A 24,703-nucleotide genomic window follows, 5' to 3' on the forward strand; every position below is an offset into this window, starting at 1 on the left:
TCACTCGCGTGATTTGTTATGTCAGGGCGGAAAAAGGCCATATATGCGCTCTGGTTATGTCGCGCAGCATTCGCTCGTTACTCTTCGCTGGCGTAGCACGCTCAGAACTGTGAACGGTGTTAGATAGCCAGTAATTCCAGTTGGCTTTTTAAACTGAGGATGACCGAAGTTGTTCGGTCGAAACGTCTTTGTATAATCAGTGTCAAACACAACTTGGAATGTATTTCACCAAATAAGGATGAAGTATTTGGCCATTGATCAAGACTTAATGAATGGCTCGTGCTATCAACTGTCCTCGATTCATAAACGCAAAAACTGTAAAAGCGTTTCGAAGCAAGAAAGCAAAAAAAGAGGAATCAAAGAAGTGGGCACGTTCTCAGGCCCGGGATTCTTTAGCTTTCTTTCAAGCCTTGGGAATCTTCCGTCAATCAGTTGCTTGAATGTCGTGATAGGAAGGGAGGATTGCAAGGTTGGAAATTTTATTTCAATCCTTGGAAAATAAATCTACTGTTACTCACAACTTCGTAAAGCGAGAGTCTATTGCATAATTGCCTTTAAGACTGGGGGCGGGGGTGGTATTCCCATATGAAAAGGTCGGGGACGCTCGCCGGAGGACTTGAATTAAACCCCTAGCCCCTAAAGGTGACCAAACCTGGGCGCTGGGCGTGGCTTTAGCTTTGTTATACCAAACGGAAATGACAGCCTTAATAATTACTATTTCTTCGAGTGTACCCTAGCTCAAATGATATTTACTGCGCTTTTCAATAACATGTAATAACACGTTTTTCGCTACCGTCTATCAAATGTTCGGCGGCTCCTCCCAGCTTCCGACTACTGCCAAGCGCGCGGTAATCAAATCGTTGAGCACAGTTCAGACAACGACACAGTGCTCGGCAGTAGTCGGAAGCTTGGAGGAGCCGCCGAATATTTGATTGACGGTAGCGAAAAACGCACTGTCGGTTGAGCTTTGAATTTTAGAGTCCGCATGTTATTGAAAGACGTAGTAAATGGCAGAAAATAACAGCGTTTCCCGCTAAATACCCTAAGTGAGACCAAAAACTCATGTCACATAAAGTACAACAGAAAATATCCTCAGGAGGGGCCACTACAAAATATAAAAGAAACTCGGCTGAAAAACGTGTATTTGATTATAGTTTTCTGAGAGATTTTTCGAGATTTTAACAACAGACCCGTTTGTAACAAGGGAATTAAGTCTGAAAAGGAGGTCATAGATGGCAGCCATTCTCCCGGAACTGAGCAGTTGATTTTAATCAAAATGCAAATCGTGAGCGGAGCCCCGGGCGGAGCTTACATCTGCTTATAGATCGTTTCCACGTTACGTCGACATTTTCTAAAATCGAAAACGAAAGCGCCAGCAAAGTTTTTATCCTCATCAGGCATAAGAGGGGGTAAATTTGTATCTGTTTACAATTTTACAGCTCAATAGTGTGCTTCGTTTGGCAACCAGCATATTTTGAATTTCAGAGTTATGGCGGTGCGTGACACAAAGCTACGATCGCATTTGTCGAAAAATATATGCTTATCTCATGATTTTAGCTTTTTTAGAAGTTGGAGCATTAGAAACAGTACTTATGTAAATAATTGTTTCTTCAGTGCGGATAATCAGTCGCCTAGATAACCAAAGTAAGTTCCAGATGTTTACACTATTTTCCGGCCGCCACATTGGTTCACCATAGAGGTGCACGAACATGGCGTTTCCATACTGAGTATACTGGGCTCTGTAAATTTCAGCGAAACATTTCCACAAATATCTGCAGTTTGGGAAAACGCACAGACCTAAAACTTGGAGAAGTGCCTTCGTCATTTATTTCCTATAAGATCACATTTTCTTGACTTTATCCACTGAATGGTTTTCGATTTATTTTTGAGTTATTTTTTTGTAAAAAAAATACCTCTTAGTCGGCACGTCGGGTATGTTATGGACGGGTCAATGGGTGAGTGAGTGAGTGAGTGAGAGATGTATGTATGTCACACCAATCAGATTGGATCTACTATGAACAGCCAATCAAATTTCTTGTTGTAAAGGTAAATGGTACGTGAGAAACACAAGGTATGTCTAAACACAAGGACTTTGGTAATTGAAAAATAAAGAGTGACGTGTATGTTGCCGGTTTGTGATTTTTAGTCTGGTTTGGAGGGGAGTGTGACAGTTACATAGGTACATTGGGTTGTTTTAGAGTGCATAATTTTCAGTGTAATGGTGGCTAGTTATGAACGAGATGAGTCTTGAGTTTTGAAGCAGTTCATGAGTAGTAGGCAAATGGCACGAGATATTTTTATTTTTAATTACAAAGGGTAACTTGATACTTTTGTTTTTCACAAGGAGTAAATTCAATTAGAGGTCACGAATCGTCAGTTCTAGTTCTTAGGACATGTTTTAGAGGAGACGAGACTATTTAGATTTGAAGCAGTTCTAACGTTTACAATAGTAAGTGCAGTAACGATTGTTTTGTTCTTGTTGCATGCAAATATAACGAGATATTTTTATTTTTTAGTTACAATTGGTAATTTGACACTTGTTTTTCACAAGGTAGTAAATTCAATTAGAGCTGACGAATCGTCACCACTTGTTCCCACGAGATGTTTACTATTTTTAGTTACAAATGGTAACTCGACACTTTTGTTTTTCATATGGGAGTAAATTCAATTAGAGCTTACAAGTTATCGGCTATTGTTCCCAGGATATTAAACAAAAAAGAAGCTTTCCTTTCTAGAGTGTTTTTACATCTCTGCAGCCTGAGCAGTTTAATATTTTTATTTGATGGGCATTTTATGACATTCTTTTCAGTCCGATATTTTTAAAGGTAAAAAGTATGAAAACTGTTCAAATGTTCTTTGAAGACTGTGTGGCACCAAGTTAAAGTACAATTTAATTAAATCAGACTTTCAACGTGTCAGAGAGGTTTTTTTCTCTTTCTTTCAATTTTCGGTAAAGTAGTGTTGTTGCGTTGTGTTGTGTAAAAAGGGTAAACTTACTATTCGTATAAAATGCGAAAAGTTCTCTTAACTTGAGTATTTTTGAGCAAAAATTCCTCTTGGGGGCTGGAAGGGCTCCCGAGCGGGTACTCCCAGAAAAATTGGTTGGGGGTGTGCGGCCCGCTTCCCAAAACCCTTACCCTATTTATGACCAAAATCTGTGATATTCCTTACCCTATTTATGACCTGACCAAAAATTCGAAACCCTATTTACGACCTGACCCTCAAATCAAAACCCTGTTTCAGACCTGCGTTATAATTAGCTCCCTAGTTCAAACCAATGTTAAATTACCGTAAACATATAAATTTGAGAAGGGCTTTTGTTGATTTTCTTTTCGATAATGATGAAAAAGTGGCTTCTTGTTAAAGCATACCCATATCAAGGCTAGAGTGCAAAAACCGTACCCTATTTATGACCAAAAAGGCCAAAATCAGCTAAAATCGATACCCTATTTATGACTAAAACGGCTGAAAAACCATACACTTCGGGGCCGCACAGACCTATATAGCCCATATAAGGGAGTGCCCCCCCCCCCCGGGGGAAGGGCTACGTGATCGGTGAGTGAGGGAGTTATGCATGTGCGCGTGTGTCAGACCAATCGCAGTGTGGGTTGTATCAAAGAACGAATAAAATTGCCTGTTAGAAAATAAGATGGTATCTACATTAATCTGGAGACGTGTCAGATTACTGTAGTTTGTTCAGTCGAACATTTTATGGTTTACTATTTAGTTATCTTACAATTACCGATGTAACATCGTATGTACATCATAAACTCCCAGTTTCTTTCTTGCTGTACATCGCAACCAAAAAAACTTGTCAAATCAACCAAATCATTACTGTAAACAGTTCCGTGAATGCTCCTATCTCCGAGACTTTTAGTTCACAAAAAATAACTCTTTTTATTGCGTGACAGTGAAGACTACCTTTATTGAGTTATTTTTTTGTAAAAAAAATACCTCTTAGTCGGCGCGTCGGGTATGTTATGGACGGATCAATGGGTGAGTGAGTGAGTGAGTGAGTGAGTGAGTGAGTGAGTGAGAGATGTATGTATGTCACACCAATCAGATTGGATCTACTATAAACAGCCAATCAAATTTCTTGTTGTAAAGGTAAATGGTATGTGAGAAGATTTGATCCCGATAGAGTTCAGAACGGCCATATTTATTCTTCTATAAAAGAGGAGAAAGTATTCATATATTGGGTTTACTTCGACATTTTCTGTGGGTTAGGCTGAAGATTTTAGTTAAATGAACGAGATGAGCCTTGAGGTTTGAAACAGTTCGTGAGTTAGTAGTATGCAAATGCAACGAGATATTTTTATTTTTAGTTACAAAGGTAACTTGATACTTTTGTTTTTCACAAGGAGTAAATTCAATTAGAGGTCACGAATCGTCGCTTCTAGTTCTTAGGACATGTTTTAGAAGGGACGAGACTTTAGATTTGAAACAGTTCTAACGTTTACAACAGTAAGTGCGGGTAACGATTGTTTTGTTCTTGTTGCATGCAAATATAACGAGATATTTTTGTTTTTTAGTCACAAAGTGTAATTTGACACTCTTGTTTTTCACAAGGGAGTAAATTCAATTAGAGCGGACGAATCGTCACCACTCTTTCCCACGAGATGTTTGCTATCTTTAGTAACAAATGGTAACTTAACACTTTTGTTTTTTATATGGATTAAATTCAATTAGAGCTGACAAGTTATCGGCTATTGTTTGCAGGATATTAAACAAAAAAGAAGCTTTCATTTCTGGGCGGTTTTTACGTCTCTGCAGTAGTAGTTTAAGGTGGTATGGTACCCTAAAATATGGCGATGTTCATGAAAAATTCAATTTCTTGGAAATACAAGACTTAAGACCCTTGAGGAATTGTCAAAAACATTTTGAAACGATCTTGCCGAATTTCCTTCCAGATGAGTGTGAAATTTAAGGAAAGTACACAGTGGTATAAGTTTTTTCACGTGGCAACGGCCATAGCAACGACTGTTTACTATAAGAACGTGACCAAAAATATAGATTACTTTTAACTTATATGAACGAAACTATTTAGAAAAAACTTTTAAGACATGCACAACTCGATTGGTATAATTATTTGTGAAAAGCTTTGCCTCAAATTGCCATCACAGGCTCATTCATTTCCCTTATGACAAGGTATATTTCCCACAACTGCGGTAACTTTTTACAAAATAGAACAACCATTGCACCCCCTCCCCCGAGATCCAATCTGCACCCCCCCCCCACTATTTGTGGCTCGTTAAATGCTTAATACTTCGTGTAAGAAACTTAAAGTGCATTTTTCTCAAAAGTTTACTTTTGTACCGACTGACTTCGCGCCAACATTTCTACTTTGCAAGGTTTTTAAGTAGACTTTCTGAAACTTGGGCTCATCAAAGACCAGTAGCGTCGTGATGATATAAACCAAAAAAAATCGTAACATTTTAAGGTCTGTCACGTGACATGAGATGATTTGTCCACTGGGTGTGGTAAAAAATAAGGTTATTTCCAAATAAAGCTGTAAAAAGCACTGAAAATAAGAGTTAACTGTCAAAACTTAGGTTCATATCACAGAACAAAACAGAAACTTACATGATATGCTTATTTGACAGTCAATTCTTGTTTTGTAAAAGAGGAGGAAGTGTTGGCGTCAATACTATAAAACACTACTTCAAATGGCTGTGGCTGGTTTCCATAGCAACCATTTTGAGTAAAACTCTAGAAATTTAATTTCTCTTCTTGAGTGCAATAGCACACACAATTGATCTTTCTTTACCATATTTAAACAAACTTTTTGGTCCATATTGAGGGTACCACACCACCTTAATAGTTTTATTTCATGACATTCATTTCAGTCCGATATTTTTAAAGGTAAAAAGTATGAAAACTATTCAAATGTTCTTTGAAGACTGCGTGGCACCAAGTTAAAGTGCAATTTAATTAAATCAGACTTTCAACGTGTCAGAGGTTTTTTTCTCTTTCTTTCTATTTTGGGTGAAGTTGTGTTGTGTTGTGTTGTGTAAAAAGGTAAACTTACGACTCGTATAAAATGCGAAAAAGTCTCTAAATTAACTTGAGTATTTTTGAGCAAAAATTCCTCTTGGGGGTTGGAAGGGTTATGTGATCGGTGAGTGAGGGAGTTGTGCATGTGCGCGTGTCACACCAATCACAGTGCGGGTTGTATCAAAGAACGAATCAAATTGCCTGTTAGAAAATAAGATGGCATCTACATTAATCTGGAGACGTGTCAGATTACTGTAGTTTGTTCAGTCAAACATTTTATGGCTTACTATTTAGCTATCTTGCCATGACCGATGTAACATCGTAACCGAAAAAAACTTGCCTAATTAACCAAATCATTGCTGTACCATGAATGCTTCTATCTCCAACAATTCGCACAAAAAAATAACTCGTGCACGCCTTACGTGCCTATGTTAAAAGAAAGTATGCATGCAAATGTAAACAACAACATCGATATTGAATATAAGAAGATTTATTCGGGCATGCAAGATAAGAACATCATATCATAAGGATAAATTATAGCTAGGTTGGTTTACGTGGAAGGACGGATAAAAAGAAGCCAGCTGAGTGTCGTCCTGGGTGAAAAATCTCGCAGCTCCCCGCGCCGATAACTTTTTTCGTCGCAGAGCCCTCGGGAGAATCTCGGGATAGCATGCTAAAAAGTTGAGGGTGAACTCAATGTGTGATAGAGAAATCAAACTTCGCTTAGCAAATGTTTGTATGGAATGATAGGCTGGTGTCGAGATACGTTCAAGCAAAACGTGCGTAAAGGTTGATTAAGGTATTCATAGAGGCGAGCTGCATTTTTATGTAATTCTTCGAGCACAACATGTTTTCGTAGCTTCGGTGGGACTTCTTGTATGATCTCTTCGACATAATCACGCCATATATTTGATACATTTGTTTGGTTTTTCTTATGAGGGCGGTGAATAGGATTACCAGCTGTAACTGGAGCAAACAAAAGTGCTTGGCCGGGAAATTTGACTTGGACTCTGGTTACGGTGTGTGGATTAATGCAATACCAGTTGTGGGGCTCGTATCGCGTCGGATACGGGAGGATATGTTCAACAGCTTTGTGATGAAAAGCGTTGAAGATTGCATCAAAAAACACAGTAGGTAGGACTAGAGATGTCTTCTTTATACCACACCTTTTTCTCCTTTTGCGAAGCACGACACTTGCTCCATTGTGAAGCTTATAATCTAACACTCCCACAGCCGGCTCGTAATCCAACAGCCACTTTTCCACAGCTCGAAACGGCGATATCTCTCGCATGTTGACAGGAGTAAAGTGATTGTACTTAAGAACCGTGTCGTCGTTAAGGAATATGTAGTAATGGTAGCCTGGTGTTCTATTCAGTGCGGCAAAAAAGAGCACATTTCTTGCCGATGCCCAGCCGGTCTTCGGATCAAACAAATAGCTGATGTGTGATTGATTGCCTTGTGCAGTCAGACATTTGACGCGGAAACTCAGCACCATTACATCACAAGCGCAAGTCTTGGGATCACCGATTTGAGAAGAAGTTGCCAAGTTGACGGGGAGGCATTGCTCGGTTCCTGTGAGATAAATGAATGGCTTCTTAAATGTGCGCCTTCGTGCTGCGTCATAAAAATCCAAGCTGTTGTTAACTTTCACCTGCTGAATAAACTTGTTCTGGTTGTTGAAGTGTTCCGAGGCATGAAAAGCCTTGAGGATGATGATAATGTAAGCAAGGGCTAACAGGAATGAAAAACAAAGACTTAACCTTATAAACTTCATGTCGGAACACTGTGGAAGACTTTTGCGTGCCGTGAAAATCGTCTCCTTGTAACAGATGATCTGGAGTATTCTGGTCACGCTGAGCAATTTCTACGCGCTACTTACTTTCAATGCTGACGTATTAAAAAAAAAAAACAAAATCACCCTTGGGACGGCAAGAAGCCGACCGCGGCCGCCTAATAGAGGTGGCCGTTGAATAGAGGTTTTTATTACAGCTTACAGTGTATAGCTGGCAATTTTTTCCGGGATTTTGGCTGCTGGCAGCCAAATATAAGTTGGCCGCTAAAGGCTGCCGCCCACTAGCCGATGTTTTGTCGTAGAACTGCGGATTTTTATTCGGGGTCAAATCGGGTAAAAATTTGTCGGGCCGTCAGCTTGCTGCACACTAGCCGATTTTTTGTCGCGACTAACCGCGTTCAGGCTTGGGGCCGAGTCACCCAAAATCAAGATGGCGCCTATTCTACTCACGTGACTCTCATGACATTTCCTAATTGGTTGAGGCGCGAGCGAGCCCCGACAAATTATCTTGGTCCACCACACACTAGTCGACCCGACAAGACTTTTTGAGATCTAGCACTGTCAGATATCGCCCGACAAGCCCGATCTTGTCGCAGACTTGTCTGAATTAAGTGAAGATTTTTTGTCGGCCGACCAAAATTCGGCTAATGTGCGGCGGCCTTAATACGGGCCCGCTTAATAGAGGTTCGGCTGTATTTTGATTCATGCTAAAACCTCATTTTTACTTTTACTGGCAATTTTTAACCATAAAGGCTAATTTTTAAGAGGCCCAGCGCCTAAGAAACGAACGATGATTTCCGGCTAAAAAATAAAATCGGCCGATTTTTATCTCCCAAGTAGAGGTTACCGAATACTATTTAAAAATGAATTTCTTTTGTTTCAGTTTCGCTTTAAACCAAAAATATCGAGCCGCAAACTTTTTCCGTCTGATAGCAGCAAAATCAGGCCGAAAATAAGGCCCCGCAAAAAACTGTTCGGAAATTACTATCGCGACGCAAAATAATGAGAAAACTACACAGTATTGAAGAACAAGGCCTTTTGATGCAATATCATTCGATAAACATCAAAAAACTGCCGAAGCGATTAAAAAATAAAGTTTCAAATATTGCATACTAAATTAGATGGAGCGTTGGAGCTGATTTTAAAATAATTATTTCTCAAAAGTTCAACGCTTTTGAAAGCAATCACAGTGATGAATCAGACATTGGAGGGATACACATCACGTTTCTGGAAAAACATTTTTCGGCCAAAGTATATTGACCTTATAAAAAGCGTTCAAAGTTACCGTGTTTACCGTTATCCTGCTACTTCGGCGAAACACTTCTCTTTTGCCAATACGGCCGTGGATAGCGTGGTAAACGCCACTTTAAACCTTGCTAGGCATTCGAAGACCATCCTGAGTAGAAGGACGTAGAATTAAAAGAGAAAGGAAGATGAAAAATACGCAGAAAAAGAAAATAATTCGAAATCACCATCTGCTAACAAAAGTTGAATCCGGAAAATGCAGTCACGTGACAGCGACCATTGACGTCATTTGCACGTCAAGTCTCAAGAGCGTGGGAAAACGAGTCTGCAATGTCCTTCAGGCGGTCAGCGGCTAGGGATCCAGTCGTGACCCCACAACTCAGATCACGCTGCGGCCAAAACGGTGTGGCGGTTGGGGAAGTTTTTCTTTCTGAGTGACCATCATTTTTGAAAAATAACATAACATTGTTCCACTAAACGTTTTCTGGCCGGGAAAAATTGTTTACCTGTTTGTGCATTCGTTTGGATTCCGCCGCTGTTTATACAATTAGAGACCTTAAGCAAACACTGGAGGCGGCGAGGTGGACGCCAACCGGAAGTAAAATTTCCCGCTCTCGAGCTAATTAGCATAATCACGTTGAGTGTTGCCCGCGTCTTCCAACAGTGGCGGCGGCGAGAAAGGTAGGTTTGGCCGCCTCGAGAGACGGTCGCTTTATTTTCCCATTTGTAGCACCTAAAATACACAGAAACTCTTTTATAAAGTTAAAAATGTTTTTTGACACGTCTCTTTGTATTTTTTTTTTTGCAAATATTTGATATTTCGTTTGCTTTACAGCGAAAATCTCACTTCACATTGGAGGTGTGAGTGAAGAAGAAAGATGGCAAGCGAAGGAGAGAAAAGCAAAAGAAATGGGTGAGTTTCCTGGATTCACATTGTTCCGAGTGATGTTCACGTCTTGTAGACTTTAAAACTTTAGATTGTAAGTACTTGCTGGTACAAAATGCTATTTTGTTCTTCCAATTTGTCTCTATAACTTTGGAATATTTCCGAAAGGTGAATCGTTAGACAGGACCTGTTTTTAATAAGCTTTTGTTTTCTCTCATCTAGCTCGATCATGGAGTGGACAGAAGCACATGATTTGATCCTAGCGAAAGAAGTCAGAACTTCAGAACCATGGATCTTCAAACCAAGGACTGTAGATCGAGGAAAAGTATGGAATGCCATCACGGATCGTCTGAATGACGAAACCTCCGTGAAGTTTCAGGTGAAGCGGAAAAACGTACAGGAACATTTCAAACTACTACTGGACAAATTCAAGGCGAAACGAAAACATCACAGTCAGGCGAAACTGAGTGGAGTTGACATCGAAGATAGCGAGATGGATATTCTGATCAGGAAGAAATATCAGAAAAATGGGAGGAGGCAGAGGCCAGTGACCTTGGTTGCACTAGTAAAGAAAAGGCTGATTCAGTCTTCGTAAGGAAAGTAAAGATTTTTCGACGTGTGTAGATCCCTCAGCAACAGAAATTCATCCTCGTCTATGATGTCCTCAAAGCATGCAACAGCTAGAAGGTCTCGGACTTCTCGAAAAGTTGCCATTATGCTCGGAAAATCCACGAACAAAGTCAAATTGGACAACTGAAAACGAAACCAAAACAGCCGTTGCTCGCCGCCGCTTCTACGAAAGCTTAATATTCTAATTTGACGCCAAGAGGAGGCGGTCTCAACCCAACTCCCGCGCGGCCATCGCCGCCTCCACCTAACCGCCTCAAGTGTTTGCTTAAGGTCTCTAATGACGTCAATGGACGCTGTCACGCGACGACATTTTCCAGATTCAACTTTCGTTAGCAGATGGTAATTTCGAGTTATTTTCTTTTTCTGCGTATTTTTCATCTTCCTTTCTCTTTTAATTCTACGTCCTTCTACTTAAGATGGTCTTTGAATGCCTAGCAAGGTTTAAAGTGGCGTTTAACACGCTATCCACGGCCGTATTAGCAAAAGAGAAGTGTTTCGCCGAAGTAGCAGGATAACGGTAAACACGGTAACTTTGAACGCTTTGTACAAGGTCAATATACTTTGGCCGAAAAATGTTTTTTTCAGAAATGTGATGTATATCCCTCCAATGTCTGATTCATCACTGTGATTGCTTTCAAAAACGTTGAACTTTTGAGAAATAATTATTTTAAAATCAGCTCCAACGCTCCATCTAATTTAGTATGCAATATTTGAAACTTTATTTTTTAATCGCTTCGGCAGTTTTTTGATGTTTATCGAATGATATTGCATTAAAAGCCTTTTTCGTCAACACTGTGTAGTTTTCTCATTATCTTGCGTTGCAATAGTAATTTCCAAACAGTTTTTGCGGGGCCTTATTTTCGGCCTGATTTTGCTGCTATCAGACGGAAAAAGTTTGCAGCTCGATATTTTTGGTTTAAAGCGAAACTGAAACAAAAGAAATTCATTTTTAAATAGTATTCGGTAACCTCTACTTGGGAGATAAAAATCGGCCGATTTTATTTTTTAGCCGGAAATCATCGTTTGTTTCTTAGGCGCTGGGCCTCTTAAAAGTACACCGGTGTTACATCTAGTATTCTAAGCTGGAGCACAAAGATCTGCTACCATTTGCACTCACGTGCCAGTTTATCCGTGGTTTATCGCAAACGAACTCTGCGCAATAGGCGACTTGCATGATGGTGTCAATTGACTACAACCACCAGAATGCTTCACTTTTCTTGTTTCTTATGCTAATTAAGACAATTGTTTTTTAAACCCGAAGGGAAATTCAAAATTTAAATAATAAAGAAAAAACGAAAGGAATTCTGGTAGTTGTATTCAAATTACGACAACGTGCAAATCTGCTAATATTGGCAACTGATTCGAATATTTCCGATGATGAATAGAAATAGTCAGCATTTACATTGCTGTTCCTTAGTTCTGGCTTACTCTTATAGATCTTGGCTTCAGAGTACTCTTCCATCAATTCAATTTTGAGCTTCGTTGAATACTGAACTATTTTCACTGTATTTTTAGCCACTAAGTAATTAAAGTCAACAAAATTTGTTTAACGTACTCAAAATATAGACAATGAAATATAGCTGTTCCCACGGTTAACATCCCAAAGCCAAGGCGATGCAAAGTCGTGGTCTTGAACAGAATAAATAATTGTTGTCCCAGTTATGTAATGAAAGCACGTCATGTCGCATCCTGACAAAAGAGGCCACTCACGGTCCAGAATCAAAACAACAAACAAGCGATCGCGAACGATCTAAAAAGCAAATCATCTTGTTTACACGTGCTTTGCGATGATGTAATTTGTTTTCGCCCGACCAAAAACACTCTAGTCTGCATTGGGACTGCATTCCCTATTTTGTCGAATGCAATCAGAGTGAAAAACCAGTTCAAGGAAGACTCCAAAACGTCGAAAACAACAAAAGAACCCACAAAAGAGAACAAGAATGACGTAGCAGATGGACACGAAATGTACGCACAAGCACATGGTTTGGCGATGATGTCATTCGTTTTTGCCCCTGCTGCGGGGCGGCCAAATCGGTGTCGCAAGATCCAAGGTGAACAAAGGTGAACCGTCCCATGAAACTTGACTCAAGTCGCGACATTAGGACTGCGTTCTACGAACGCAATTAGGCACTCAAAGGGGTGTCTGGGGCTACACTTTTAGGTGCGTTCTTATCGAGTGCAGTTAAGGTTACACATGCGATATTAGAATCGAAGGGCATATTGTAAGAAAAAAAAAAAATTGGGCTTACAGTATGAGTATAAATAAGTCTGATCGAGATGATCACGCCTAAGTGCACTTGAGGTGCTGGGATTTGATAACGTTTCATACATTTGAAGAGGCGACGCTTGAGGTTCGATCTTCTTAGAGTAATTTCATACTGTGGCTTCATGGGTGGCCTGAAGGTTTTGTCAGTAAGGTCTGATAATAGCTCGAATTCTATTCTTACAAAGTAATCTTTAGAGTGGTTCGGTGACGGGTGTTACTAAACTGAGGATTGCAGACCGCGGAACCTGCGAGACCTATATTTTTTTTGTCCAAAAAACAGTATCCGAAGAAGACGTGATTAACTATAATTTAAAAAGACTGCCATAAAATACTTTCTACAGACATTGAGAAACTGTTTCAATTAAAACCGACGACGTTTCGACGTTGAACTCACGTCATTATCAAGTCAAAAATCATAGTGAAGGTAAAATGTGTAATACTAATTTAAACAATGGTTCAGTTACAAAGGGAATGAAGCGATAACAATGTCCTTTAAACAAAGAGTTTCGCATGAATGTAGTTAGTCTGCGTGTTGAAGCTGGGATTTCGTTCTTTTATGGAAAGTATCTCGTAGATGAGGCAATCAAATTTTCTTTAAAAAAAAAAAGTAAAATAAAAAATAGAAGAAAAATAAAAACCTCAACATTGTTCGAAATTTTGTTTTCGGGTACAAAGAAAAGAGAAATGTTTTTATCGTCATTGACGTCCAAGTAGACGTACTTCCACCCCAGGATATATGCGATAGTCACATGGTATCAAGTCACATGGTGCCGTTCTCTTCTAAAACAAATATGGCGAAATGACGCAGAAAGCGCATGAAAGCGACAAGAAATTATATATGCCAAAACTATTAAGTCATTCTTTATTGATCGCAATGTTTGCGAGGCATGCAGAGGAGGAAGAATGTCTTCCCATAATGCATTGCGACTGAACCTTATATATCAAAATGTTCCGTGACGTCATCATCCGGCGACGGGACTCTCGTATCATGGCGTCCCTTTCGTGTCTGGGAATGGTTAGCTCTTTGATAGGGCGCAATTCCTGTATTTAGTGGCATGTGTGTCGGTGAAAGGTCAATGCACAAATGCTTTGTGTAATTTGCCCTTATTGTACGTCCATTGCGTTTCGAAACGGAAGACTTAATTGTTCGACCCCTTGGTTTAGGATTATTGACTTAGCTTCGTTTGTCGTCTAGAGCACGTAAGTTTTGTGGACAAAGTAACTGAAAGAAGAGTTTCGCTGGTTCCACGTGTCTACGTACACGTACGTAGAAGATTTCTCTCGTATTTTCCCCTAATTTTATTTTTTTATATGCCGTCTAATTTGGAAATAATTTGATGAGGAAAATTGTGAGGCCAGGAACTACAAGGCCTAGTAAGACCGAGTCTAATTTTCGCAACCAGAGATTTGTTTAATCCAATTATTTTTAATATGGACAATCACGTTGCCCTGTTACGTTTTAAATATACTGTTCATACTAGCAAAAAGTCTAAAAAAAATGTTATCATAAGGTCAATGTAGCCAGAACTCGACTGCTTTATGGTATAAACATTCATACAAGGAGGTCTCAGCAAATTTAATGATGCTGATATTCGATATTACAGAAATAAGATGAAAATAAAAATGTTTGTCGAGCGACTTAAACGAAATACTCCTATCAACTGCTATTTTGCAAACCACTGCTTTTCAAAACTGCTGCGCCGACACAGGAATTGGTAATTGGTAATTTGGACAGCAGTGCGATGGTTCTTTTGATGGGATTTTAGGCTAACAAGTTAATCACTTATTCTTGTAGCAGCATTCAAGAAGAACGGTTGCCAGCTGAAAGAGAACATCCTCCACTGTACAGAGAAAATCCGGCCACGCCTTTGTACCAAAGAGGTAGCATTCCAGATATGACAGTCGAAGACTGCATAGATATCCTGACTTAAGACCACAATGAGGAGTATATGTGCCACCGACAACCCAAACATGTCCAGCGAAACGCTGTCTTCCTTATCAGTACAGTCTCTGTCAAGCTTCACGATCTTCCTGCTGATGACAACGGTACTTACCGGAACAACGGAACACGTGTTTGGACTTACGGGGTTGCCAGAGAGCCAAATGGAAGTGTGAAGAAAAAGTTCGTCATCAAAGGTAAGTTACCATCGACTGAAAGAATCCCTGGAAAGCAGTATCTGGAAATAAAAAGAATATACCAAAAGAACAATTCTTGCGAGGACTTTCTCCAATTGGTAACGTTCGCTGAAGAATCTGGTAATGTTGCCAACAACGACCTGGCAGTGTTACAATATATTTTTGTGAGAGGAAAAGAGTGACAGTTCCAGATTACAGCACATGGGAATAAGAAGACAAAAGTGGTCCTTTTCTTCAAGTCAGTAGTACAACCCCAAAACGCATCAGAATGACTGTAGAAAACTAGAAACCTGCAAAGGCTATGCGAGACCTGTCTCGACGTTCAACCATGATGACAGCTGAACGTTCTGCCGATGCGCCAAGAGATCTGAAACAGATTTGGAATGTACGAGCTTCGCTGAAGAATCAAGAAAACCAGGAGAGAGGAATCCCTGTAGAGAACTCCAAAGATAAGCTCCATAGTGTCATGATAATGGCAGTACAGGAGCAGGGAACCGACGGCGAAGGAGAATTCCTTCACAGCATTACAGCATGACCAGAGCCAGTGTGTATCCTAGGTTACCAATACCAGTTCCACGATATTTCACGATTTTGTTCTAATTCTAGTCAAGTTACCACCCGTTAGGAATCGGCACCACTTTAAACTTGGACGAATTTTATGTCATCCCTATTGCTTACAGAAGTCTGATTCTCGAAAATAGCAGGGACGGGAACTCGCCAACCTTTATTGGATCTACTCTCGTTCATATGAGCGGTTCCTACAGTGCATACTGCCACTTGGCTAAATCTAAGCTTCCAGAGGTGGACAGTGGTATGGTAGATCTCAGAGGTATTGTTACAGATGGCGAGGCAGGGCTGATGAAAGCGATGAAAGTGTTCTATCCACAAACATGACAGCTTCGCTGCAGCCGTCACTTCAGAGAAAACTGCCAAGACATATAGAAATCTCTCGGCATTAAGGGTAACGATCAGAAATACTTCATAGACATCATTAATTTGGCACCGCTGTTGATGGCATTTTTCACGAGGGCCTTTTAGACTCTCAAGAAACCGAAATGTTCGATGCTCTTTTACCATCTCTGAAGAAGAATTGAATAGAAGAGAACTGGATCTATGGCCACCAGGAAGCGAACCGCTGTTTTTTTCTTGGCTTGGAAAACATGACTCCATGATGAAAACAGCGCTGACCGCAGAGGCTCTACGAATGCTGGTTTGAAATCAAAGAAGAGGCTGACAACAAATCCCTCTGAAAGTGTGAATAATGTATTAAAGGAAGCTGCAGAGTAAGAGGAGATGTCCGTCCCAGAGTTCATCGCGCTTGCCAAAGTCGTAGCACGTATGAAAGGGCGCATATAGTTCATGAAGAGTATGTCACGGATTGCTTGTCGAGCTACTAATAAAAAGAAGTCTGCAAGCCGAGGTCAAAAGACAAAGGGTGTGGCAAAGGTGGGGTACCAATCACGTATCACGCTGAATTTTTCTATTAAATCACTCATCACGGAGAATTCTTTACACCGGTCACGCGTCACCTAAAAAGAAGTAAGTACATCGCCAACTTTACTTTCTCGACCCAAAAGGCGTTGTTAAAAGAAGAACTCTGCCGATTCAATCACAAAGATATATCGCCAAATATGTGGCCTCTCACGCGAAAACGTTCCTTACGGTATCTGTTCAAACGGCTGAACGCACGGCAAGTGAACTAGCCTGAGAACAGACTCCCAGCGAGGGCAGAAAAAAATCCGGCGGAGGGGAGAGCAAGCAAGTGAAGCAAGCCGTTAAGCGTGTCAAAAAAATTCCGCGAATTACCCTCCCCCTCTTCACCCCGCCCCTCGTCCGCCCACCACCCTTCGGTCTCCCCGCTCGCCCTAGACCACAGTTGGTTAGTTTGCACTAAACCCATCAACCCAACCGGGAGCCTGTTCCCAGGCTACAAGTGAACAGATAATTTGAATAGCGATAGTCAATTTACTTGTTGCTTTGTAATAACGTTGTATACGATGAAAGCTATGTGGGGGATATGTGAGGGATAAATGAGATGTAGGCTGTGTAGGTATATGTAGGGGATTAATGAGATGTAGGCTGCGTAGGTATATGTGGGGGATTAATGAGATGTATTGCTGTGTAGGTATATGAGGGGGGTTAATGAAATGTATTGCTGTGTAGGTATATGTGGGGGATTAATGAGATGTATGCTGTTTAGGTATATGTGGGGGATTAATGAGATGTATTGCTGCGTAGGTATATGTGGGGGATTAATGAGATGTAGGCTGTGTAGGTATATGTGAGGGATTAATGAGATGTATTGCTGTGTAGGTATATGAGGGGGGTTAATGAAATGTATTGCTGTGTAGGTATATGTGGGGGATTAATGAGATGTATGCTGTTTAGGTATATGTGGGGGGTTAATGAGATGTATTGCTGCGTAGGTATATGTGGGGGATTAATGAGATGTAGGCTGTGTAGGTATATGTGGGGGATTAATGAGATGTAGGCTGCGTAGGTATATGTGGGGGATTAATGAGATGTAGGCTTTGTAGGTATATGTGGGGGATTAATGAAATGTATTGCTGTGCAGGTATATGTTGGGAATTAATACGATAAAAGCTGTGTAGGTATATGTGGGGGATTAATGAGATGTAGGCTGTGTGGGTATATGTGGGGGATTAATGAGATGTAGGCTGTGTAGGTATATGTGAGGGATTAATGAGATGTAGGCTGTGTGGGTATATGTGGGGGATTAATGAGATGTAGGCTGTGTAGGTATATGTGAGGGATTAATGAGATGTAGGCTGTGTGGGTATATGTGGGGGATTAATGAGATGTAGGCTGTGTGGGTATATGTGAGGGATTAATGAAATGTATTGCTGTGTAGGTATATGTTGGGAATTAATACGATGAAAGCTGTGTAGGTATATGTGGGGGATTAATGAGATGTATTGCTGTGTAGGTATATGAGGGGGGTTAATGAAATGTATTGCTGTGTAGGTATATGTGGGGGATTAATGAGATGTATGCTGTTTAGGTATATGTGGGGGATTAATGAGATGTATTGCTGCGTAGGTATATGTGGGGGATTAATGAGATGTAGGCTGTGTAGGTATATGTGAGGGATATAATGAGATGTATTGCTGTTTAGGTATATGTGGGGGGTTAATGAGATGTATTGCTGCGTAGGTATATGTGGGGGATTAATGAGATGTAGGCTGTGTAGGTATATGTGAGGGATGAATGAGATGTAGGCTGTGTAGGTATATGTGGGGGATTAATGAGATGTAGGCTTTGTAGGTATATGTGGGGGATTAATGAAATGTATTGCTGTGCAGGTATATGTTGGGAATTAATACGATGAAAGCTGTGTAGGTATATGTGGGGGATTAATGAGATGTAGGCTGTGTGGGTATATGTGGGGGATTAATGAGATGTAGGCTGTGTAGGTATATGTGAGGGATTAATGAGATGTAGGCTGTGTGGGTATATGTGGGGGATTAATGAGATGTAGACTTTGTAGGTATATGTGGGGGATTAATGAAATGTATTGCTGTGCAGGTATATGTTGGGAATTAATACGATGAAAGCTGTGTAGGTATATGTGGGGGATTAATGAGATGTAGGCTGTGTGGGTATATGTGGGGGATTAATGAGATGTAGGCTGTGTAGGTATATGTGAGGGATTAATGAGATGTAGGCTGTGTGGGTATATGTGGGGGATTAATGAGATGTAGGCTGTGTAGGTATATGTGAGGGATTAATGAGATGTAGGCTGTGTGGGTATATGTGGGGGATTAATGAGATGTAGGCTTTGTAGGTATATGTGAGGGATTAATGAAATGTAGGCTGTGTGGGTATATGTGGGGGATTAATGAGATGTAGGCTTTGTAGGTATATGTGAGGGATTAATGAGATGTAGGCTGTGTGGGTATATGTGGGGGATTAATGAGATGTAGACTTTGTAGGTATATGTGGGGGATTAATGAAATGTATTGCTGTGCAGGTATATGTTGGGAATTAATACGATGAAAGCTGTGTAGGTATATGTGGGGGATTAATGAGATGTAGGCTGTGTGGGTATATGTGGGGGATTAATGAGATGTAGGCTGTGTAGGTATATGTGAGGGATTAATGAGATGTAGGCTGTGTGGGTATATGTGGGGGATTAATGAGATGTAGGCTGTGTAGGTATATGTGAGGGATTAATGAGATGTAGGCTGTGTGGGTATATGTGGGGGATTAATGAGATGTAGGCTTTGTAGGTATATGTGGGGGATTAATGAAATGTATTGCTGTGTAGGTATATGTTGGGAATTAATACGATGAAAGCTGTGTAGGTATATGTGGGGGATTAATGAGATGTAGGCTGTGTGGGTATATGTGGGGGATTAATGAGATGTAGGCTTTGTAGGTATATGTGGGGGATTAATGAAATGTATTGCTGTGTAGGTATATGTTGGGAATTAATACGATGAAAGCTGTGTAGGTATATGTGGGGGATTAATGAGATGTAGGCTGTGTGGGTATATGTGGGGGATTAATGAGATGTATTGCTGTGTAGGTATATGTTGGGAATTGATACGATGAAAGCTGTGTAGGTATATGTGGGGGATTAATGAGATGTAGGATGTGTAGGTATATGTAGGGGATCAATAAAGTGTAGGTATATGTGGGAGATTAATGAGAAGTGGGCTTTGTAGGTATATGTAGGGATTAATGAAATGTAAGCTTTGTAGCTAGGTATATGTAGGGATTAATGAAATGTAGGCTGTGTAGTTATGTAGGTATATGTAGGCGATTAATGAAATGCAGGCTGTGAGGGGATAATGGGGGGATATTTAGGGGGGTGGTATATCCAGGAGGTATTGTTTTAAGAGAGATTAAGAGAGATTAAGAGAGATGTATATTGCGGTGGAGTTAACTAGCCGCCCAACCATCCGGGTGGTGTCGCACTTATAAAGCGAAAGAACAAAAGGCTTGGTTGTGAGCCAATGAGAAAGCATTGACGTTATAGCCAAACTGGACAAACGAGTTTCTGACACCGGCTGGATTTGATTATTCAAAATGGCGGACATACCTTAATTTAAGGTTATAATATGCTAATTTGCCAAACATTCTTTATATGCACGCTTATGTTCTGTAACGGCTTTGTAACTTATGCTATACATACAGTTATATATTAAAATACGCGTTCACCTTGTGTATCTTGGGTTACAGTAGCCAGGTTAAGCTTTGATTGATGAGGTTCGTTTAAGGTTCTCTCGGCCATCTAATATTACATGTTGCAGCGAAAGGGTAGTTCAAATTCGTCGACAACGTTTACCGTCTACGAATGCTACGAGTGAAAACAACCTCACCTCGCCGCCAAAAGCATCACAATTTTCAATGTTATTTCACAAGATATCATTGTCCCCACAACATTTAGATTTGAGGTCAATTAAGTAGCGAAATCCCCGAGAACTGGAAGCTATGGAAAGAGAAATACTGTAATAATTACTTGGTTTGGAGCGGGAAAGCCCCGGGTATCAACTCGCCATGTTCAAGGACGTTATAGATGACGATGGCCTTTAAGTGCTCAAAGCTATAGTGAAGAAGAAGATGCAAACGATTGCCATGAAGATGAAAAGGTGTTGCATCGGCGAAGTAACGTAAACGAGATTGTTTTAGCAGGAGGGAAAAACTTCCTACCGAAACGCTCGACAACTTAATCGCTGAATTAAAAAGAACCTTGGCAAAGTATTGCAACTTAAGTGATTTTTTACGGTTTTTACACGATACTCGCATCTGCATTCGACTGGTCTTGGGACAAAACATGACCAAAGCACACTGAAAGCAGCCACTAAAGATGACAGACCCCTCGTTAAACAAGTGTATCGACCTCCAGCATCCGAGATGCAAATTTAGGGATCTTGACAACGACGACGGCGACGCCGAGGACAACGCCATGTAAAATTGAATTTGTCCAGGATGCCTATGGCTCTAAAACCTCCTTCAGGCTAAATATGTAATGACAGCCTTCAATTCTAAATGGAAACACGAAAAATTAGCAGTTCGACTCATCGTTCGCTTTCGCGAAGGTTTACTGAACACACTTGTACAGCCTTTGTTTTGCTCATTAAACCTTTTGTTTGGTGGTGCTCATTGACGTCGTGGTTTGCTCCAGACTCCCTCCACACTACGCCGGAGGAATTTAAAAACGCATACAGCTTTATTTCTACGGTTAGGCCTACGGTCCAGAGTAATCCGTCAGACTGTAGAGCGGCGAAGAGCATAGCGATCCGGCGGGAAGGAGGCGGCACTTTCTCGTATGCCGCCCGCGCTTGCTTGTGCTCCAACGTGAGCTTGCTCGCAAGCTAGGCAGACAAGCGAAATCGAAACTGGTTATAGATGGCTCGGCGCACTTGAAAAACACGCCGACTAATTCCTCTGAGGAATTGTTTCCACACCAGGTTTATTCAAGATGTTGGTAATGGTCGAAAGGGGTTAACCATTTTTTCCAAGGTAGGGATAACATGATGTGCCTTTATATTCATATTTGAACTGCGGTTGTAGATGAAAGTGAAGAATGATCATCGCAGTAAATAAAGTCACATCATTTCACTCCTCACGGGAAGATATGAACTCAATTAATTGACCTCCCTCCCAATGTGTGGCTTCATAGCTCAGTTGGTAGAGCATCGCACCGGTATCGCGGAGGTCACGGGTTCGAATCCCGTTGAAGCCCTGATTGCTTTTTCTTTTCAGGCTTCTTCTTTCCAATTGCTTAAATTAAAAAATTTACTGCGATGATCATTCTTCACTTTCGTAGGGATAACATGTTTAAATTTCGCCTCAGTTGTACTCGAGAGGTTGCTCGCCCGATTTAAGAGGGTGGAAGCTGTGCCGCCGTTTTGTGCTTCTTCTCATGGTGGGCTCCATTTTGTGATCGCAGTCAGTCCTATCTAAAAGAGGGGGAAAATCTCCCTTCTCCCCACTTTTTGAGCCAATTTTCTCCTTCTCCCTACTTTAAATATTCCACGAAATTATTTCCCCATTCAAGTCCATCCAGTTTTCAGCTTACGAAGCTGGCGGTTTAGTTGGTCGGGGTATAGGACCGTATAATGCGTGATTCACGAGAACGAAGCCGCGATTCCTCGCGGCATCGCCGCTCTCGCCGCTTGCTCGCGCTCTCTACGCAGGCTATCCAGTTCTCCCCACTCCACTCCCAGCATTTCCTTTTCTCCTTTTCCCCCTATGGTGTAACACTCGAAATTTCACCGACACGGGTAATCAATTAGACAACCCATAAGTGAAATCTGGCATGTACTAAAACCCGAAACAACGAAACGAAACGACCGAAACCACCGAAACCACCGAAACGAAACCACCGAAACGAGTAAAATAGTAAGTAAATAAATGAGAAAGTTAAAAAAAAAAAAAAACAGTCTTGATATCTGGCACGTTACTATGGCAGCCGGATCTCGTACCCAGATCCACATGTGTGACATCGTTACATCTCAAACCTGAAAGATGGATGAGCGCAAGGGTGTCGACGACGACCACGAAGACATCGAGAAAAAGGTGAGTATTTTTCAAATTTTGAATGGCATTCTAGCTAAAACAAGAGATGTAATTCAAAGAAAGGTTTCTTGGTCGTATCGTGGATTCTTAGGTGGTGGCGAATCCACAGCGCCGAGCCCAGGATGTACGGAAACACAATCTCAAGAATATCCGTGAAGAGCTGAGCGCCTAATAAGAAATTACTTTGAGAACTGCAGGAGTCACGAAGGCCTGACGTTAATATGATTAAAGCCTGTCAAGTCGCCCTCGTTTTTCTTTAGAGATATATATTAAGGAAAGTCCTGGTTCGCACGAAGAATGCTGCAAAGTCATTCTCGAAAAGACCATTCGATTCGCCACCGTCTACGAATTTACGATACGACCAGAAAACCTTTCTTTGAAATTAGATTTCTTGTTTTAGCTAGAATACCATTTAGAATGTGAAAATACCCACCTTTTTCGCGATGTCTTCCTGCTTGACACGCTTGCGCTCATCCACCTTTCAGGTTTGTGACGTCACGATGTCACACATGTGGCTTAAGAGCAGGATCTGGGTACGAGATCCGGCTGCCATAGTAACGTGCTAAAGATCAAGGTTTTTTTTAAAAAAATTTTTATTCATTTACTTACTGTTTTACTCGTTTCGGTCGTTTCGCTTGTTTCGGGGGTTTCGTTTCGGTCGTTTCGTTGCGGTCGTTTCGGTCATTTCGGTGGTTTCGTTTCGTTGTTTCGGGTTTTAGTACATGCCGTGAAATCTGAGGATGTTCACAAGAATATTTTCAGCTTAAAATAGGCAGATAAATGGGAATATTTAGCCTCGGCCGGAAAAACGACATTATTATTTACAAAAGATTGTTGCAACCTCAATCTCGCATATAATATCCTTGGTCTTCGATGGAGTAAGTGCAAACAACGGACCGGTTTCTCGAGAATGAAGCGTTTAGCAGAAGTGATCATGAGTGCTCTTCTTGATAAATTGACAATCCAGTTATCTTTGTTGATGGTCTGAGCTAGCATCAAATTTATCATAAACCGTTGCAAACTTCCTTGAATGTCTTTCTTCAATGGTGGCACGAACTTAGTTTGTATTGTGATCGTCAGTAGTAGAATCGGGAATCTTAGAAGTTCCGGAATTTTCGGTTAATGATTCGTTTTTCGGAAATTCAATAATTCAGTCCGGATTTGTTGGAACCTTTCCCAGGAAATTTCCGTACCGTTTGTCCCCGTTTCGAAATTTCCAATTTTTGGTTGAATGGAAAGCGCCCCCGACACGAGCTTCCCTTTTCATCTAAGAGTCCCCCACCCCACCCCCGCGGGTCATTGATTCCGCCGATAAATGAGTGTTACAACGAGAAGAACCACCTTCAACTTTCGAAAATTGGAATCAACTTTTGCCAGTGAAGTACCGCATACTTTCGTTTGAATTAATTATTCGTAAGGTTGAATTATACGCCTTGATCATCACTTTCGTGTCAAACCGGTCAGGGGCGGCTGTAAGGAGATTGAACACTAGTCAGAAAACAAAAATGGCTGTTCAGGTGAGGTTGTGTTAGTGACTTGTCGTTTCAGCTGTTCCCTGGATTGAATCTGTTAAATGAATTGTTAACACCACCCGGAAATTTCTTGTAAATTAATTTTGATCTGGCAGAATGAGAGCTTAAGTCGATGTTTATTTTAATAAGATAAAGGAAAGAGAGAAACTATGACAAAATCACTTTCGTTTTGAAGTCTAGCACCTCGATAAAAATACTTAACGTGATGCTGTACAGCATTATAATCAGGCTTAAATTGTAAACTTATTAATGACCTCATTATGTGTTTGTGGACCTTGGCTAATTCACGTATGCCCTCTAACAGTGCGTAGATAGGTTATGTATTTATTTTGATATGTGTAGTAAGTGTGAGCTGGCGTGAGATAGAAATTTTCAATCCGAAACTCATGCATAAGGCGTGAGAGTTGGCAGGTATACTTCCCTAGCTTAGCCTACCCTAACCTATTCCAGCTTATCCTACTCTACCCTACCCTACCGCACCCTACCCTACCCTACTGCACCCTACCCTACCCTACCCTACCCCTTTATCCCAGCCTTCCATATCTTACCCTAGCCTATATCTTAGCCCATCCTATCCTACCCCACCCTACCCCACCTTACCCTACCCTACCCTACCCTTTCCTACCCACCCTATCCTACCCTACCCTACCATACTTCCCTACCCTATACTTCCC

The 24,703-nt window shown here is 40.9% G+C and overlaps 2 protein-coding genes and 1 pseudogene across 5 annotated transcripts in view; 2 read left to right on the forward strand and 1 right to left on the reverse strand.

Annotated features, from left to right (window-relative positions):
• Positions 1 to 6,468: 6,468 nt before the first annotated feature.
• LOC149114657 (uncharacterized) lies at positions 6,469 to 7,891 on the reverse strand. The gene has a single exon (XM_089284113.1). The coding sequence runs from the start codon at positions 7,766 to 7,768 to the stop codon at positions 6,707 to 6,709; it is 1,062 nt and encodes a 353-aa protein (XP_089140239.1). The 5' UTR covers positions 7,769 to 7,891; the 3' UTR covers positions 6,469 to 6,706.
• A 1,569-nt stretch (positions 7,892 to 9,460) lies between these two features.
• LOC149114658 (uncharacterized) lies at positions 9,461 to 11,663 on the forward strand (annotated as a pseudogene). The gene is made up of 2 exons (XR_016205860.1): positions 9,461 to 9,944; positions 10,140 to 11,663. The product of XR_016205860.1 is annotated as an uncharacterized LOC149114658 (transcript).
• A 12,116-nt stretch (positions 11,664 to 23,779) lies between these two features.
• Positions 23,780 to 24,703, forward strand: part of LOC110060622 (aspartyl aminopeptidase-like) — a 48,860-nt gene continuing 47,936 nt past the window's right edge. For all 3 annotated transcript variants that reach the window (XM_089284131.1, XM_089284132.1, XM_089284130.1), the window contains exon 1: positions 23,780 to 24,014. In XM_089284131.1, coding sequence (XP_089140257.1) covers positions 24,003 to 24,014 — 12 coding nt within the window. In that variant the 5' untranslated portion in view covers positions 23,780 to 24,002. The remainder of the gene's footprint in view (positions 24,015 to 24,703) is intronic.

Source organism: Orbicella faveolata, unplaced genomic scaffold (genome assembly GCF_042242905.1).
Source record: "Orbicella faveolata isolate gen_17 unplaced genomic scaffold, um_ofav_v1 contig_13, whole genome shotgun sequence".
NCBI lineage: Eukaryota > Metazoa > Cnidaria > Anthozoa > Scleractinia > Merulinidae > Orbicella > Orbicella faveolata.

Coding starts and splice junctions, on each gene's coding strand:
- LOC149114657 (XM_089284113.1), bottom strand. CDS start 7,768: ATGAAGTTTATAAGGTTAAGTCTTTGTTTTTCATTCCTGTTAGCCCTT.